This window comes from Vespa velutina, chromosome 19, assembly GCF_912470025.1.
Source record: "Vespa velutina chromosome 19, iVesVel2.1, whole genome shotgun sequence".
Classification (NCBI taxonomy): domain Eukaryota; kingdom Metazoa; phylum Arthropoda; class Insecta; order Hymenoptera; family Vespidae; genus Vespa; species Vespa velutina.
Genome location: NC_062206.1, coordinates 3,066,793 through 3,086,341, shown reverse-complemented (window position 1 = coordinate 3,086,341; position 19,549 = coordinate 3,066,793). Strand labels below are relative to the sequence as shown.

The 19,549-nt window shown below is 38.2% G+C and overlaps 1 protein-coding gene across 7 annotated transcripts in view; it reads right to left on the bottom strand.

Annotated features, from left to right (window-relative positions):
- The window catches only part of LOC124955874 (visual system homeobox 2-like), a 42,626-nt gene that overhangs the window by 16,765 nt on the left and 6,312 nt on the right, over nt 1–19,549 (bottom strand). For 5 of the 7 annotated variants that reach the window (XM_047510940.1, XM_047510939.1, XM_047510944.1 and 2 more), the window contains exons 3-4: nt 15,610–15,651; nt 921–1,011 (exon numbers count right to left, since the gene is read on the bottom strand). In XM_047510940.1, coding sequence (XP_047366896.1) covers nt 921–1,011; nt 15,610–15,651 — 133 coding nt within the window. The remainder of the gene's footprint in view (nt 1–920; nt 1,012–15,609; nt 15,652–19,549) is intronic. The other 2 variants (XM_047510942.1, XM_047510943.1) reach the window with 1 other exon arrangement.

Genomic DNA, 19,549 nt, shown 5'->3' with positions numbered 1-19,549 from the left:
AGAGTATCGATCTCAAAAATATCGACGTGAGAGTAACGAAACGAGTTTAACGACAAGACAGTCCAATTAGTCTCGCGATTCGACAAATTGTAGGTTGTATACATGGAACGAGCTGGCATCTGCCATCGTTGCTGTTGCTCGAACGAAAGCCTCGAAATTGAAAGTCATTTCCCGGACGATCATCGGTTCTCGTTAAGGTGGACGCGCGAAAATCGTTCGAACGTATGCTCTCTCTCTCTCTCTCTCTCTTTCTCTCTTTCTCTCTTTCTCTCTCTCTTGAATGCTCTTGGTTTAAACGAGGGATCAGACGTCACGTATCTTTTTTGAAAAAACTTTGATGATTTACGAAAAACTATTTAATAAAAAAGAAAAAAAAAAGAAGAAAAAAAAAAAAAAGAAGAAAAAGGAGGAAATTTTCCAAGCGAATCATTTTGTTTTCTTGATTTATCAAATCATTAACAGTTGCAAAGTCTAACGAGCAATTTTGTCCTCGATTCGTAATATATAACGCGAAGCAATAATTATCAATAGTCGTTGATTACGTTTCCGAATCGAGCATGCTTTCCAAAACGATCGTAGGACTTTAAAATGGATTTACCTGCGGTGTGAACAGAGATGAAATTTTATAAAAGCCCTCGTTTCGGTTCGCACCCCTTAACGATTTTACACGAAAAGGGGTAGACAGGCTGGAATATTCGAATCGTTACGACGAGAAAAAAAAAAAAAAAAAAAAAAAAAAAAAAAAAAAAAAAAAAAATCAATATAATAATGATAAAAATAATAATCTGTTTTTTAATTTCTTTTATGTTTTATTTTTTTATTTCCTTTTTTTTTTGTTTTTCTTTTTTTTCTTTCTCTTTTTTTTCTTTTGAAATATTCAACGATGATTACCTTCGAGGAAGTTTATGCAAGAGACTCACCTATGACGACGTTTCTTCTTCTTCTTTTTACTAAAACCAGAGAGACCATCGACTGTGAAGTCCTTGCCGGATTCAATGTTATGTCCAACACCTGTAAGAAGATAATTAAAGATATAGAAAGAAAGATCGATCGATCGAAATTGATGAACGGTTATTAACGATTAACGTTATAATAATTTACATGAGCAAGCTCGTGTATCGATTCTCTCATCTTATTACTGGTTACTCATCGTCAGACACTTTTTTCTAAAGTACACTCGAGATTGAAATCCTGTTGAAATTACCAGGGTCGTGATATATTCTGGTACTATGAAAGATCCACAGAATGAGTTGGCAGTAATATTTCATTGAATTCAGAGCTCATTATTCCCTGTGGCACCGGCTGTAATTGATAATTACATGGGCTCTTGTATGTTAGAGCGAACCGCTCACCTACGTCGCATATCAAATTACCTATTATATCTGACTTGCCAATGAATCAGAGAATATGGGTACCTACCTATCTCTTCTACGAAAACTTATACGAGCACGAGTTAACAAGCTCTGCAATATTACAGGTCTAGATTATTTGGTAAAGTAATTTAACGCTATCGTCTTTAGCCGATATAGATAGATGTATCAATTATTCGTTCTCCACTTTCAAAGATATCTCGCTCGTTAATAAAACTTTTCACAACAAATTCCTGCGCAATTTTAATCGGATTAACAGAAGGATATCCTGTTAACATGTATCGTGTTACCCCTTGGCGAATAGAATAATATTCAAGAGAGAAAATTCGATCGAGTAGTTAGAAGGAAGAATATATCTAACGATCTCGTGAGAGTTTATCTTTTATATTTTTTTTTTCTCCCTTTTCTTTTTTTTTCTTTTTTTTTCTTTTTTTTTTTTTTTTTTAACCGGGATAAAACTTGCAATTCGCCAATTATATAGATAATAGAGAAACGCGTGTGCGTCTTGTAAACGCGATAAATTTTCTATATCTACAAAGAAGTTTGCGGTAGGCATATAGCAGTAGCGGAACGAACGACGGTCTCTATTCGTGAGCCGAAAATAATTATCAATTATACATTAATTTCGAATTAACGAGCGAAAAGCGGCTCACCGTGTACAATGAACTGCGAGCCCTTTTCCCCGAGGCTAACTCTCGTTACCTACCACCAGCAGCTAACTCGGCTATTGCTTGCTTGTTTGCTGCCACTGCTGCTACTGCTACTGCTGTTAGTGCCACGTTGCTGTTGCGCTTCTCTTGCTACAGCCTGTGATGAAGCGTTGTTGCTGCCGTTCCTACTGCCCGCCCACGCTACTCTAGGCTAATTAACTATTAATTACGGCCTTGATACAGGTTATACGTGTTCCTCGACTAATTGGACTCCGAAAGCGTAGACTGGCGTCACTGACGTCAGTCTAACATGTTGACAAGCATAAGTATGATGTTCGTATAGGATTCAAACCTTCCAGTGATCAGTAATTTTCTACTTTCTTTTATTAATTTCATTCGTAAGGAATATGGTCGTTCGTAATCAGGACTTCCGATAGAAAAAAAAAAAAAAAAAAGAAGAAAAGAAAAAAGAATACAAAAGTAAAAAATATATAAGAAAGGAACAGTCTGAAGAGTGAAAAAAAAAAAAGAGGAGAAAAGAAAAAAGTAAATATGTATGTACTTGGAATGTACTGAATTCCGTTGAGCTCCAACTTCGTGCGATCTATTGTTTCCACGGGCTCTAAAGAGGCCTCTCTACGCCCTCCCATCCCACCCCCGCTTTTCTCCACGTCAACCTTTTTTTTTTTTTTTTGTTTCTCGCACCTCCAAAGTACGCTTATTTGCGTCGGGCAATCGAATCAATCGTTTCACTAGTCAACCCGATGTTGTTATCTCGGAAGTTCATAAGTATTTTAAGTTATCTTACACGATTAATGAAATTACATTTACGATGTTTTTATTTTGGAAATTTATAACTTTTTTAAATTACACTTACATCTTCATTCATAAATTCATGTCGACCGAAATTATGTTTAGTTAATAAGTTATAAATGACTACTGGATGTAAACTGTGGTCGCTCTTTCTCTTTCTGATAAGATAGATGAAAAATAAGTGTCAACTCGTCGAAGAAGAGGGGTTTCGAAAATAAAGAAAAAGGAGTAAAAGGTGGCGAGTCGACCAGTTGGAAAAGAGTCGACGAGAAAAGGAAGGATTTACTGAATTTTAGCGAAACGTCGGTCTCTCGACGAGGAGCAGACTTTATAGAACTCGGGGAGAGAGCAGGGCTCTCGAAAGACCCTATCTCTCTCTCTCTCCCTTTCTCTCTCTCTCTCTCTCTCTCTCTCTTTCTCTCTTTCGCTCTAACAGGAAAACAGTGGTAGTTTCACCACTAAATATATTCTCGCGACGTATACGAATACGCGTAGGTTATACGTCGTTGTGTGAAAAAAGACGGAACAAGAAGAGAGAGAGAGAGAGAGAGAGAGAAAGAGAGAGAGAGTACATTGGTACATCCCGTAGTGGTGGAGAAGGGTGGAAAGATGGGTGGTGCGGAGGGGGTTGCAGTGCTTAAACGAGGGTGTGCGTCGTGCTGTCACGCTACACACGGGGTAGTTGCCATCGGTGCGCCGGTGGCGGGCCGGTTACCAGGCAACCGACTATGAAGGAGCCTGGATAGCCAATGGCGGCCCTCAAAATACCCCCTTCGTCTAACACGGCTTGTTTTCCGTGCTTAAGAGCGAGACAGAAGGAGCTTTTGCTTTAGTAGCTGTTAAGGCCTTAAGTCCGTGCCTTTGCGACGGACTGCGACCGAGAAGCAAAACTCTTGCTGTGTGTGTGTATGTGTGTATGTGTTACAGGAGACCTACCTTCATTCCTATCTTCCTTATTTCTATTCGATAATTCGTAATTATTGTATTATCGTATTTCGTTGGATTATTCACGTTTAGAGGAATTAAATAAAGAACCTTTGTTTTATTTTTAGATATTGTCATTTGAAAAGGGAAGAAAGGATAAAGTTTGTACGAAGCAAATGAAAGGAGATGAAAAGTGTTAGTCATGTTAAGAGGAGGGTAGTCCTGGGAATGGTTGTAACAGTAGTAGTAGTAGTAGTAGTAGCAGCAGTAATAGCAGTAGTAGTAGTAGTAGTAGTAGTAGTAGTAGTAGTAGTAGTAGTAGTAGTAGTAGTAGTAGTAGTGGTGGTGGCGGTCGAAACATCGTTGCGTTTCATATCCCATGGGGTGGACCAAAGGTAGCACGTAGCACACCCCTGGGACATCTTCTGCCATCACTTGTCCGTATTAAGGCCGGGTACTAATCTCGAAATTTAATTTGAAAATCTTTTCACGACACAGTCCGATTCCGTCTGTGTTACCTCCACCATCATCACCATCCTCTCGCTACTTCAATGCTTAGAAAAAGAAAGAGAGAATAAAAGAGAAGTGTACGCGAGCAAGACGTTTTAAATCGGGAATTAACCCCCGAACAGTCCCTTTGTATCGTGGTAATTGAAAATTCGTATTGGATTGGACTCTCGCCTTTCTTATATTTCTTTTTATCATTCATCTTTATGTTCATGATTTATCTTTCTCCCTCGATTAATCAATCTTTTCTTTCTTATAATAATGCAGATTTATTTGTTGTTAATATTTTGTTAATTTCTTTCTTTCTCTCTCTCTCTCTCTCTCTCTCTCTCTATTTTTTCGTTTCATTTCGCATTTGATATTTTTATTATTTTCTCATTGTGCTTTTCTATTGTCTTTTTTTTTTTATACATTTTCTTTCCTTTACTTTTCTTTTGCTTTTATTTTATCTTTTCTTTTGAAAAAATATTCGTAAAGAACACTCGAAATTCATTTGCTATCGTTATTATTTCGTCAATCTATCCTTCTCTCTCTCTCTTTTTCTCTCGCATTTGAATTTACGCGAATTCGCGGATTTTCCAGCATCGCGACGATTTTACGTACGATTTCGCTCGTTATTCGCTTGGCAGCTTGCTCTCGTATGGAGATCGTATTCGAAAATGAGCCACTTTGAGTGAATCGATTTGATGTACCAATGAGAATCGTATAATAATCCGAACCGAACAATATAATCGCTTTTCCATCTTTTCGCTGATGCTTTTTGATATAATGAATTAAGAAAGAGAGAGAGAAAAAAAAAGGAGAGAGAAAGAAAAAGTACCCTTGCTTCGAACGAAATAACATTATTCGTTGATTCGACGCGCTAGACTCGAATTTAGTCACGCCTCCCTGTCACCCCTTTCATCGATCGTACACAAGCTTTTCCTTCCTAAATAGAAATTATACTCAGTTTTAACCCTCTAACGTGTACGATATAATTTTTGAAAAAATATTTAACCTTAAACTATTTCACATGATATTAAATAAATATTAAAGAAGAAATATAATTAAAATATTTCGTATAGCTATATTATAAAATAACAATTAATCATTAATGTTATAATTCTGCAAACGCATATACGCTTATTTTTCTAAAAAAAAAAAAGAAAAAAAAAAGAAAAAAAAAGAAAAGAAAAAAAAACGGAAAAATAGGAAAAAACGATTATCCAATACAATTATTCAACGATAAAGATATTCATTTCTTTAATTCGATCGATTTCAGAAAAGCAAAAAAACATGCTGAAGAGGTAATCATTTATCGAGCTCGAGTAGATGAGAGTAACACGAACGTTTACATAGTCGGTAGGGACGAATGGAGCGTGTCCGAGCGAAGTAGAGGCCTCGCACGCGTCCCTTGGGATGTTTCGCTAGATTAAAGACCCCTCCGTTTTCGATAGTTTCGCTAGAGCATGCAACATCGTGTAAAACACTTGTAACATGGACCAACCAAGCAACCAACCAGCTAACCAACCAACCGACCAACCAACCAACCGATCGACCGACCAACCGATCGACCGACAACCGTCAGAAGCTTAGGGTGCTAAGCTGCCAATGCTTTCACGGTGTTTTTGGGATCGAATTAATTTTACCGATCGGATCTTCGATTCTCCCGAGAATTCGACTTACGTGCGAACTCGAACGAGCCCCGGAGTATACGCATCGATTCTAATTCCGACGCGTTCGAGTCTTCGAGAGCTTTGAAATGGTGAGACGATCGATGATGAAAATACGTATGTATGTACATATGTATGCATGTAACGTACGTACGTACGTACATACGTATGTATGTATGTATGTACATACGTATGTATGTATGTATGTACATATGTATGTATGTATGTGGAAGAAGAAGAAGGATAATAGAGAAGAGAGAGAAGAGAGACAGAGAGAGAGAGATCTCGTTGGTAATTTCGCTTCTTGGAAGCTCGTAAGCCCTTTTCTTTTCTCGTTTCTGTTTTTTGCTTTCGTTTCTTTCTCTCTCTCTCTCTCTCTCTCTCTCCACCTTCACCTCCATCTCCTCCATCTCTTCCTCCTCCTACTCCTACTCCTCTTCTTCTTTTTCTTTTGCGAACTTCACACCTCGCGAGCTCGTGAACGTGTTTTCACGCGCGAGCCTTGGTCCATTCTCCATACTAGAAATCTGAGACCCAAGAACGGTGTGAATATTATGATGGTCAGGCATTGAGGTGCCACTGAAGAACAAAGACGAAAGTGTTGATTGCCCGAAAACAAGACTCTTCTCTTCTTTCTATATAAGACTTTGTTCCATCGAGTCTTCCTCAAGCAGAATATTCAAGGACGACGTTTAAATTTTGGCCATCCATCGTCAGAGTTCCAAGGGCTTGATACTATTTATCGACAAGTTATAATTTGATCGATCGATGCTTGTAAAAGCGTTTAGAGCCGAGCAAAATGCTATTATCTTTTGTGAAGATAGACGAGAGATAGGAAAGTTTAATCTCTCTCTCTTTCTCTTTTTGTCGATACTTATTTCGTAAATTTGAACGATACAATCTGTTGTAAATTCCCATGAACGTAATGAGTATCGAAACTATAACTTTTCTTTTTCTTACAATTTTTGACCGAACTTTTTCGTTAACAAGATATTGATATCGTTGTTAAAAAAAAAAAAAATCATTAAAAGAATTGTTGAAAGGATATGAAATTAAAAAATTCCATGTAGATATATATATATATATATATATATATTCTCGTGACAATGGAACAATCGAAAACATTTTTAGAAAAGATTGAGAAGAATAAATTTCCTTCACACATTGTGATAATTATGAGCTTAACCGAGAAAATTCGAGGGTAGAAAGGTAGTCGGTTTTTAGCGAATCGTCTGTCGGAAAACGAGAGAGATGAGTTTCGTTCTACTCTCTTTCTCTCTCTCTCTCTCTCTCTCTCTCTCTCTCTCTCTCTCTTTTATCTCTGTCTGCCGCCTTACGGGAGCCTCCGACATACATAAATTCGTTTCCAGTGTGCCAGAGCCACGATGCGTACTCCAGCGGCAACCCTTATGTAATATGCTGCCGTTGGAAATACAGGGAGTAGGAGTAGAAGGAGATGGTGAAGGGGGGAGGGGATGTTGAAAAGAGGGACGACTGAGAGAAGAGAAGAGAAGAGAAGAGAGTACGCAACTACCCCTTTCGACTGGGCAGTACCGGCATAAGTCAGGAATTCCTGGCACGCGGTATATTGCGCGGGGGTGGAAGCGTGGCGGTTATAAGCTATAGTCCCTGGCATGGCATGGCATGCACAGCCATTTACTTCATTATGTCATTAAGCTTAATGGCCTGGCCCTAACACGACTCTAGGCTATAGCCACTTCTAGAGTCCGTCCCCATTAACCGCTGTCTCTCTCTCTCTCTCTCTCTCTCTCTCTCTCTCTCTCTCTTATTCACATATACACACACATGTATACGATCGTTCCTTTTACTTGCCACCTCAAAAGTAGAAGGTGGAAGTGATGTAATAAAGTTGAAGATAAAAGATTTAAAATATGATTGACATATCTTGACAATCTTTTTAAAATCAATCCTTTTCACATGTATATACATACGTAAAACATGGAGATAAGATTTAGATAATGTTGGATGTATCTTGAAAAAAAATTCGATCTATTTAAATTCAATCTTTGTTTCAATTAAAAAAAAAAAGTGAGATAGATAGATGGATAGATAGAGAAATAAATAAAAAATCATTGGTGGAGTGTATATCCACTCGTAATTATTGGCAAATATTGGAGAACTAACTGTAAGAGAGTAATATACGTCGGGAATATCGGCTTCCCTTAGAGACGATCGACGTAATTTTCGATAATTCTACGGGCGGCTTTTCCGGGTAGAAAGGCAAGCCGATAGCACTTTTAATGAAGTTACCGTCGCGTTGGTAAGCGTAGTTACCGCTACATTCCGTTCCTATTAATTCCTCTCTCGCACCTTTTATCTCTTCCTACCACCCTCGCTTCTCCTCGGAGGTTGTTGGAGGATGAGAGAGATGGAAGGGAGAAACAGAGAAAGGGATAGAGAGAAAGAGAGAGATGTACGTTGCGACCTATCCTTAACGCCGAGTTACAACGAGCATCGACTTTACGCCGATGGTCGCTAAAATTGCTCGCACTGTCGTCGAAAATTTACGATGTTCATAAAGGCCGCTGCACGATCGCTTACACCACTACTGGCTAAAGCTTTTACATCCCCCCCTCTAAACCCCTTTCATCCCTCGTCCCTTCCCTAAATCCACCCTTTTCTATCCTCTATTTTTCTCTTTCTCTCTAGCTATCTTCATCTCCTCTTCGCAAATCTCCGCTTGATGGAGACGCAAGAGTTGCAAGCTCTCTTTCTCTCTTTCCCTCTCTCTCCCTCTCTCTCTCTCTCTCTTTCTCTCTTTCTCTCTACACTGGCCGAGGATGTAATAATTGAATTGGACGAAGCTATTGTGTTCTACGACTTCTGGAAAAGCGCGAAAATTTGCGGCGTCTGCGGTTGTGCCATAGTAATAAGCCAAGCACGCTGGATCGCACGCGCTAATTGCTGTTAAAATATGAAACGTGCCAAGCGACTAATTAGCGTCACTCTGAGGATAGAACGTGTCGCTCTTTCTACACTGAGTGGACTCTCTACTTTCTCTATCTCTCTCTCTCTCTCTCTCTCTCTCTCTCTCTCTCTCTCTCTCTTATTCTCTTATTTTTCCTTTTTTCCGATCGATGTGCTACATGATTTCCGATTTTCTTTATACAGATTCACATTTATATGAAAAATTTGTTGTCTATGTATTAACGATCAGATCGATAATATTAACCATATATTTATCATTTGAAAAGAGAGAGAAAGAGAAAGAAAGAGAAAGAGAGAAAGAGAGAAAAAGAGAGAGATAGAGAGAGAGAGAGAGACAAATGATAAAGTAGAGATATAAATTAGTCTATGGTCATTTGAAATAGACCAGTTAAATATCGAGAATTAAATGAAAATCGAATTGCGATTGTCCACGAATGGTTGCTCTCGTAATTCGTCGTCGTTGGCAAATGTGTGTTAGTTCGGACGATTCGATTTAATTCGATTATATACATACGTACATACATACATACATACATACATACATACATGTATACACATATTCAATAGAATTTATTCGATGATAATCATATAACATCGGACATCATTTTGATACGATTTATGAAAGAGAATGTGTGCGAGAGAAAGAGATAGAAAGATAGAAAGATAGAAAGATAGAGAGATAGAGAGAGAGAAAGAGAGAAAAGGATGTGTGTGCATCGAAAATTTCGAAGTCTCTTTCATTCTGAAGAAAACGGATGTGCCGAAGAAGCACGTGGAACATTTCAGGAAGGTGCTGACTGTCGACTGTTTTCGAAGTAACTTTATATTTCTAGTATGCCGAGACGTATGTACTTTGCTCTTTGGCGCCAGACAAAGTTACGTTCACACGTGTCGTTCTAAATATAAACGTCGACTCCACCCCGCGTATTTTCTCTCTTTTTCTTTATCTCTCTTTCTCTCTCTCTCTCTCTCTCTTTTCTTTTTTTTTTATCGACATACTTTCCGAGAAAAAAAAATCTAGAACGAGTCTCGCGAATTTCTTCTCTCAAAGAAGAAGATTCGATCTCCAACAGGATTAACTCGTCCTTATTTCGGGCCTTCCTGACATTCTCTTTCTCTCTTTTCTCTTTTTCTCTTTAACCAACTAGAAGTCCCTTTTTCCTCCCGCTCTGCTTCTTCCGCTCAATGGAACGCGCCCATCGTGGAAAATCGCAGCGTTGAAAAGGTGTGAATCTCCGGCACTCAAGAAAGGTTGACAATGGGCATGGTAGCGTGTCTCACAATGAGCCTCGAACCCACAATGTAAGCACTGTATCCGTACGAAGGGCACACTGATCTCTCTTTCTCTCTCTCTCTCTCTCTCTCTCTCTCTCTCTCTCTCTCTCTCTCTCTCTCTCTCTCTCTCTTTATCTCTTTCTCTTTCATTCTAGTCCGTCTTTTTCACTCTTTCTTCGATCTTCTCGCGACGAAGTGAAGTCGAGAATGGTTGGATCCGTTGGTTGGAGCATTCTCAGCCGCTGTAACGTTTATCCTTGTATCGCTTTAAAGCTTGGAGACCGGTGAAATCTAAAACTACTGCTAGAATAAGAAGGCCCTCTTGAAAGAAATCATCATCGTTGTCGTTGTCGTTGTCGTTGTCGTCATACCTTCGCTGACATTCACCATCACTACTACCACACTAACACACCACGCCCATCCGTGTCAAAATATTTCCACAAGAATACGTGTATAGGCCGGCCCCCTTTTTTTTTTTATACTTCTTCTCTCGTTTCGTCGAGAGCCTATCTTCCCTCTTACTCGTACGTTACTCGTGCAAACTACCGGACTATTGCTTATGAAAGGGGTTAAAGTTGTGAGTGAGTACGCTCGCGCACAATTCTCTCTCTCTCTCTCTCTCTCTCTCTCTCTCTCTCTCTCTCTCTCTGTTGCTTATGCAAACGTCAGAGTATGCGTAGGACTCCGTAAGCGAATCATTGTCCATTGTATTAACGACCGTCGCAGGATATGGCGTCCTACCATTCGAGTCTTTTGTCAAGACCAGCTGAGCCAAAATGGCCTCCAGTTCGTGACGTCATGATTTCACGTGCTCCACGCAACCCGACGCTATGTATGTATGTATGTATGTATGTATTTAAGTACTACATAGGTATTGTATGTACATACATGTATAGGTCTAATACATCGATCCTGTTTCCTGCGAAACATTAAAATATTGAGAGATCAATACAAGAGAATACATATGTGACTATCGATCAGTTTTCTCTTTTATCTCTTTCTTCAAATTTGATTACTATCGATTCAAGTTATTAAGTAACTTACTATTTAGAAATTCGAAGATTATGAGAATTCGCTTGGGAAGTATGGAGGTCTAAGCATGCACGAAAACAATGCTTCCTAGGCTTCTGTAAAACTCTCTTGACATCTTAAGACGAAAGGAAACTTTCTTTCTTTTCTTTTCTTTCTTTCTTTCTTTCTTTCTTTCTTTCTTTCTTTCTTTTATTTCTTCATGTAAGAGTAACGAAAAGAAATATTTTTTCTCCGGTCGTACCTTAAAAAGCAGTATTTTTTCTTTTTAATTTTTTCATCCCTCCTCCTCCTTCTCCCTCTTTTTCTTTTTCTTTCTCTTTTTCTTTTTCTTTTTCTTTTTAAGCCTAAACGAAGCACGAATACGGTCGCAACGAAACGCGTCGTTCGTTACCAGCCAACGAAGTACGCGGTCGACCCTTTTTAAATATTATAACCATTATTTAATTCTTAATATTCTTCTTAGCCTCCAGGGCAAACGTCTTAAGAATAAAATCTGCGCTCGGTGAGAAACGCTCGGCCTATTATTTCTTCGGCATTACGCTAAAGGAATTCGCGTAGGTAGTGCCGGGACTAAAGAATTGAAATAATGTAATAATCCTTGATAATTAGAAATAATTTCTATGTAGGTAACGTGAAAGAAACGAGAAACAATTTTCGAGATATGAAATTAAATAAGAGAGAAAAAGAAAGACAGAGACAGGGAGAGGGAGAGAGAGAGAGAAAGAGAGAGAGAGAGAGAGAGAGAGAGAGAGAGAGAGAGAGAAAGAAAGTAGCACAACGAGTTTAACGATCGACACACTATATGTATATCGATTGTCCTTTAAATTTGTTCAAAAATATTATTAGACAAGTGTTTATTGTGCAGATTGTTCATAATTTTACTATGCTTCATTCGTTTAGTTAGTCTCAATGGGTAAACGCGTACAGAATGAAAACAATTAAAAATTATATTCCTTTTCAATTGTCTTTTTCTATTCGAGTAACATGTAATTGTATTTATTTCTACATTTTCTATGTATCAATCAAATAACAATGATAATTAATCGTCATATCAAATGATTCTGTATTAAAGATAATTGACCTAATTATGTATTTCTTTTTATAATAACATTGGAAAATAATTGAATGATATTAAGGATAAAAGGAAACTACGTAACTATTAATAATAAATTAGTAATATAGAATCAGGTCTCCGTAATGATGTTAATTAAGATAAAAATCGAATAGAGCCTAGGCAAGATCGAGATTCGCATAGATAAAAAAAAAAAAAAACAAACAAAAGAACAAAAAAAAAAAAAGAGAAAAAAAGAGAAAAATAAAAATAATAGAGAAGAAGAAGAAGAAGAAAAAAAAAATAGCTGTCTCATAGAAATGACTTGGGTGTCCCGCGGTATGTTTTTTGATCGCGACTCGTTCCCCGCGTTTACCCTCCATCTCGAGTGAATCGCCCTGGCGACAGCCAGTAGTACAGGTCCGTGCAAACAAACTGCTGCTCCAGGCGCTGACTGTTACTAATTAAGGGTGGTTTCAGTACGCGTGTTAATTCTTAATTAATATCTTTGTCGCCTCCTCCGGCGTAGCAGCTCTCGGCTCCCCTTGCCCACCCCCTTTAACCTTCTTTTTCTCTCTTAGCTTTTCTCTCTCTCTCTCTCTCTCTCTCTCTCTCTCTCTCTTTCTCTCTTCTACAAGCGAACTCGCTCGCACGCTCTCTCTATTTATATCTCTCCTTTCACCTCTCGAACGACACCCTCGTCTCGTCCATCCACTTCTCCTCTTCTGGAGTCTCTCGAATGAAAGGAGCTGTATGGGAACACACGCGCATCTCGAGTCACCGCCGGTTACAATCGCTCGCTAGAGAAGGAAGGAAGGAAGGCAAGAGAAGTGGGAAGGAAGGAGATCGAAGAATATAAGAAGAGGAGGAATGAGGAGCATAGGAGAGAAGAGAAGAGAAGAGAAGAGAAGAGAAGAGAAGAGAAGAGAAGAGAAGAGGAATGGTGAGGAGAGGAAAGGAGAGGAGCGGAGGATAAGAGAGAAAGAGAAGAGGCATTTACGTGAATCGCCTTTCCCAAATCCCTCGTAAATCGGCAACACCTCTTTCAATTTTCTTCCACTTCCTTAAAAGAAAGTTCCAATCCTTTCGTGAACTAAAAAAAAAAAAAAAGAGAAGAAAAAAAAGGAGATAGAAAGATTCCACATATGTATACGTTATACAAAAGATTGATTCGCGTTCGAAAGAAATATATTTTGATTTTATCGATGATAGATAGTTCAATTAGGAATGTTCATAGTCCCTTTAATTTCGAGCCCTTACGATGAAATTTTTTTGCAATGGTGCATCCTTCAAATGAATTTAGTAATCAAGCTATGGGGTTCTCTTCATTTTTTATTGTAAAAAAATACTCTCTCTCTCTCTCTCTCTCTCTCTCTCTCTCTTTCTTTCTTTTTTCTTCGAGACCATGATTTTAGTCAGCCTGGACTACGATTTTAAACCTTTTATAGAAATCGGCTTTTCTACTCTTTTCTTCATTCTTTCCTTCGTAACTCCTCCCTCCTCCTTCTTCTCAGACTACCGTCTTACGCGTTTCTTTTCAACCAAGAGAGCAAGTTTCCAACGAGCGAGGAAATCGATACCGAAAGCAACGAAGATGATTGGATCGGACGTCGCACTTTTTCTTTTTCTTCTTCTTCTTCTTTATTCGAGACTTCTCCTTCCTCGGACGCGTGGCGAACGTAATATCTGTCGATTCTCGATATTACCAAAGTAGGTAGCTTGATAGATAGAAAAAGATCCGAAGAGGGAGAGCTTGCAAGTTTTCTTCTTAGCGATGTTTCCCTCGTTTCCAATTTTCCCAGACGTCTTTACAGAGTACCGCTATCGTCCTAGCCTCAGGCAAAAGGGGTAGGTTGAAGAAGAAGAAGAAGAAGAAGAAGAAGAAGAAGAAGGAGAAGGAGTAGAAGGAGCTTTTCCTTTACTCTGAAAATCCTTCGGTATTTTTCTTTGCCAACAAATTGGACTATTACGTTCGCAAAGGCGCTGTTACCTTGCGAAAACCGTCAGCCGTATTTTCTCTCTCTCCTCCCCTCTCACTCTTTCACCTCTCTCTCTCTCTCTCTCTCTCTCTCATCCGTCGCTACATTTCGTGCAGTTCGTACCTGAGCTCTCAAAGTACCGCACAGTTGTTAAAACAAGCAATTCTGACGGAAAGCTCGTTACCGTTCCATCGCTTTCCCTTTACCCTACCACCCTCCATTCCAAGTCCTTCGATCCTACCAGAGGAAGAGCTTTGTGTTCGTCGATAGAAATATATCTGCTACTTTTCACTCTCTCTCTCTCTCTCTCTCTCTCTCTCTCTCTCTCTCTCTCTCTTCCCCCTCTCCCTCTATTTTCCCTCGAACTTGATTAAGGTTCGTTACTTCGAGAAAGCAGCCAAGACAAAAGTAAAGAAACTAAAAAGGAATTATTTTCATTTTGGTCTTATGCAACAACAACAACAACAACAAAAAGAAAAAATACAATAATCTTGGAGTTATAGTTATATAAAAAATGTCTTCTTTCTTTTTTCTTTCTTTCTTTCTTTCTTTTTTTCTTTCTTTTTTTTCTTCCTTTCTTTCTTTCTTTCTAATCCTACAACGATTACCTAGTCTGGACTCGAATTTCTTAAGAGGAAAGTCTCTCCTTACCGATTAGCGTTTCAATGTGTTTGGGCGTGTCCGGGTAGTTGAAAATTTTCTCAATGTTTTGACAGGACACTCGATACGACTTTTGGGAGGAGTGAATTTTTCCTGTTATTGGAACTCTCCTATCTTTTCTTTTCTTTTCTTTTCTTTTCTTTTCTTTTATTTTTTTTTTTTTTTTTTTTTTTTTTCGTCTTTCCTTCCTCTTCTTAGTACTTTTTTTTGATCACGTTTCCGCAAATTTTTCTTCGTTTGTTCTCATGTACAGAGAAAATGATGATAAAAAGAGAGTAAAAGATATTTATATTTTTCTTATTCCTTCGCAAAGAACTTTATAAATTTGAATTGAAAAATCGATCCATATTATCGAGCATTTATATTTGAAAGGAAGGTCATCGTGGTGGTGATCATTTTCAACCTGTCGTTTCTCGTTACGAGTAGCATCGCTTTGCGGAGCAAGCGAGCTCCTGTTTAATGGCTTGGAAAAATCGGAATCATCGTGCACCCGAATACGAAATGAGAGTATCTTTTTCCTGACTCGTCTTTCGTGAGCATGACGTCATCCTTGGAGTAAACGAAGAGCCATCTGTATGACAATAACGAAGAAGAGAGAATATTTGTTTTCTTTTCTTTTTTTTTTCTTTTTTTTTTTTTGTTCTTTCCTTTCCTATGTTTTTTTGAACTAAATACGAAAGAAGGAAGGAAAGAAAGAAAGTAAGAAAGAAAGTATAATTTTTTTTCTCGCAATGATGATGATCTCACCTGGACTTGCATTCGAGAAGGTCCCTTTCGTCTGAGAGAATCCTGTAACAAAGAGAAAAAAAAAAGAAATTTTTTTATCTTCTTCATTATCTTCTTCTTCTTCGTCTTCTTGTTTGTATTGTGTAGTATTACTCAAAAATAGGAAATATGTTTTAAAGCATTTGGGTAAACTTGATTACTTCGTTACACCTCGTTAATATATTTTTAATTCGAGTAATCTCCGTGGATTTTCGCGGAGGCCGTTCTCTCTCTCTCTCTCTCTCTCTCTCTCTTTCTCTTTCTCTCTCTTAACGACATGGGTAGGAGGAGTTAGTCGGCTGCGATTCGATTAATTAAAACTCCGTGAAACTCCACGACACGAGGTCGCATTTCTTCGTCGAATAGTCCCTGCGAAAAGCCAAGAGTCCTGACCTTTTCTGCTTCGTCTAAATTCAATTAAAATAGGTACCGATAATGTAATGAGAGAACAGAACGTAATTTCGAGATACGTTAAGAAAAAAAAAACGTAGGTAAACGAAAGGTAATTCCGATGAGGTTTCAAAATGTTCGTTAATTTTTTTTCTCTCTTATTTCCGTGTCGTTAATTACCTAGTCCGAGAAAAGAAAAAGTTAGCCTTTTAACATCGCATCATATTTTCGAGAAAGGTAAAAAGAGAGAGGTGACCATTACGAAGTAGCACGAGCTTTCAATTCCAAAAGACGACAGAGTGAGAGAGACAGAGAGACAGAAAGAAAGAGAGAGAGAGAGAGAGAGAGAGAAAGAGAGAGAAGAACTAGATACACCTAACTGTCCTTTCATTCATCTCGTTAGGGTAAAAAGAAAAAGAAAAATGATGACGAAGAAAGAGAAGAAAAGGAAGCATTCCTGCTTGAGTTAGCGAGGAGGTTAAGTCTTGCTAGTGGTATTAAGACGTTTCAGTACGGCCATTTTCTAATAAAGTCGTCTTCTTCGCGAAGTAACATCGAGGCATGGGCTTGAAAAACAGGGGTTGAAAAAGATTCCCCCGTTTCTAAGAAAGTTAGGCCTGGTAGTCTCAGGGCAATGTTGGTGTCGGTGGTGAAACTCGTGTCGTTTCAAAACGGGGGTTTACTGTGGTCGTATATAAGTTTGCGGGGGTGAGGAGAGGAATGGGTAGACTGCCTTGGAGAGTCGAGCTCCACCCTAAAACGACTTTAACGAGCCGTCGTCTTAAAATAGGGATGCTGAGCTTGAACCGAGTTTGCGCCGTTTGTTTGATAAATTAACTTAAAAAAGAATATCATTAGATCGGTTCTAAAATAAAAAAAAAAAAAAAAAAAAAAGATGTCTAATGCGATATTAAACATTAATATTTTCTTTCTTACATTACCAATCCCCTCTTCTTATCACCCTCATCTATAACAACTATCAATTACTTGAAAATTATCGAATAGAATATTTCTTAGAATTGTTCACTTGAAGCACGCGTACGTGTCGCAAAGTTCTCTATAGCATTCTATTTCCTGATATTTTTTCTTCTTCTTTTTTCTTTTCCTTCCCCTCGTAATGATCGTTGGAGCCACTCAAAATCGAGATGAAGGAGAAATTTAAGCCTCGATCATCGTGTCAGCTTTACTACCGGCTGGGTTGCAAAGACCATGAGGTTTCAAATTTTTTGAAAACCACATAATACCAACGACACTAGAAAGAGAGAGAGAGAGAAAGAGAGAGAGAGAGAGAGAGAGAGGACAAGGGCAAGTCCATTGAGAAAAATCCACTTCCTAAGTCTCGTGTTACAGGCGTGTATTTTGACAGGATCTTATTGTCGTCGCACGGCTAAGCCCTATTGACCCTATTATGGCCCTATTAGTATTATACTAGGATTTGCGGTTACTCCTTGAAAAGCTTATTCTCTCTCTCTCTCTCTCTCTCTCTCTCTCTCTCTCTCCCTTTCTCTTTCTCTCTTTCTACTTTTCTTCTTCATTCCTATTCAATACAAGAAATATACGCGTGTGCCTCATTTCCACATATATATACACGCACAGATATATATATATATATATATATATATATATATATATATATATATATATATAATCCGTACCTTATTTTTCGTTTATTTATATAAGAAAATTGGATAGGAAAAGGAATAAGAAAGAAATAAAAAGTAGAGAGTAATCGTATAGTCGTTTGTTGCGATTCGACGGAAAATTGCGAGTTCTCTTTCACCCTACAAATTAGCGACAAGGGGATGGATAGAGAAAGAAGAGCAAACGCGAACGCGTAGAAGGGAGAAGAAAATCGTTTGAGCGCGCGCGCACATACATGTTGGCCCTTCCGAGTTGGCTACTACCTACCTACCTTCGCTTTCCAACTTGCAAGCAGGCAAGCTCGGAATGAGCTGCTACTTAGAGAACGGCTGGAAACGTATTCAGAGGCACGCAATCAAGGTTCCTCATCGTTTTCCGTGCTTCACGCACACGCAAGAACGCGTTAGCTTCTTGCGCCTGCGTCTGAATTTACACACACACATATATATATATATATATATACATATATACGTATACCTATGTACGTATGTATATATATGTTTGTATGTTTGTGAGGTAAGCTTGCGCACAGATGAGGTCGGCGCGTGTGTGTTTGAGGCGTGAATTCATGTATGCTCGCGAAGTACTCTTCACTGGGGACAATCGAGGTGTTGGACTGGAAATCCATACCAATTTGAGCGACTTACGCTCGTTCGCTTGAAAGCCCGCAACGACAGCATACATGGCACGTTGCATTCGCGACACGCACTCACATACTCTAGCAAAAACTCGCGCGAGGACACGAAGAATTGCCTGCGGATCCGACTATACTTGTTTGACGACCGAGATTGAATGATGAAGAAATTTTATTCCATGAAAATTATCGATTCAAGATCGATGAAAGATTACATTTAGATATTCATTAGTTTGTTTTTATTTGATTTATTCAATTAATAAATTTTATAAGATTAATGATTATCGGAAAATATCTGAATCATTTAGAAAAATTTTTAAACATTTAAATTGTATTTTTATTATAATACATGAAAATTTTACGATTTAATCAATGTAATATAATTAATTTCTAATATCAAAGTTAGTTATAATTCGAAATGATCTATGGTAACATCTTAAATCTATGAGATGAATTATTATAAGAGATTATAACAATTGATATGAGCATTTTCTAATCGATACTATATTAATTAATATCTTTTCATAATTTTGAATGATCGCATATAATTGTTCCTATCTAAGACAAGATAATATTGAAATAGATAAAAATTTTCGCATGAAAGTAACCAAATCGTCCCTGTGGAAATCGTTGGAGTTTTCGAAGTACCAGGGGATCGAGCGAAAGGGCTGCTCGAGGGATCAAGGGAGAGGTAGAGGGTGAAACTCGGCGAGTTCGCCGAGGCACGCTAATGGACATAGTTTGCTGCTAATGTCCGAGACTAATTCCCGTGTTATTTCATTAACGTCCCGCAGCTCCCCGAGGGGTTTAGCTCTCTGGCACCTACTATGTCGCTTTAACACCATCGCCATAACGCGTTTCCACTAGTACTACTACTACCTATAGTAGAACACTATGGCCTACCTCGTGGCCCGAACTCGACCTCGACGAACGACCTCGACGAACCTCCTCTAGAACCTACGTCAACCCCCTTTGGACTTTGTCCTTTCACTTCACTGATGTCAAAGGGTCAAAATTTACGAGACGATTCATGAAAATTCTTATCTATTATTTTCCTACTCATATACAATGTATACATATATATTCTATAAATTTTATTATAATATGTAGTTTACATAATATATATATGTATATATATATATATATATATATATATATATATATATATATATATATTATATGCATATCTAGCCCTATAAATTATATATCGTATGAAAAAAGAGTATAGTATTAAGGATTGAACTAATTATCACTAAT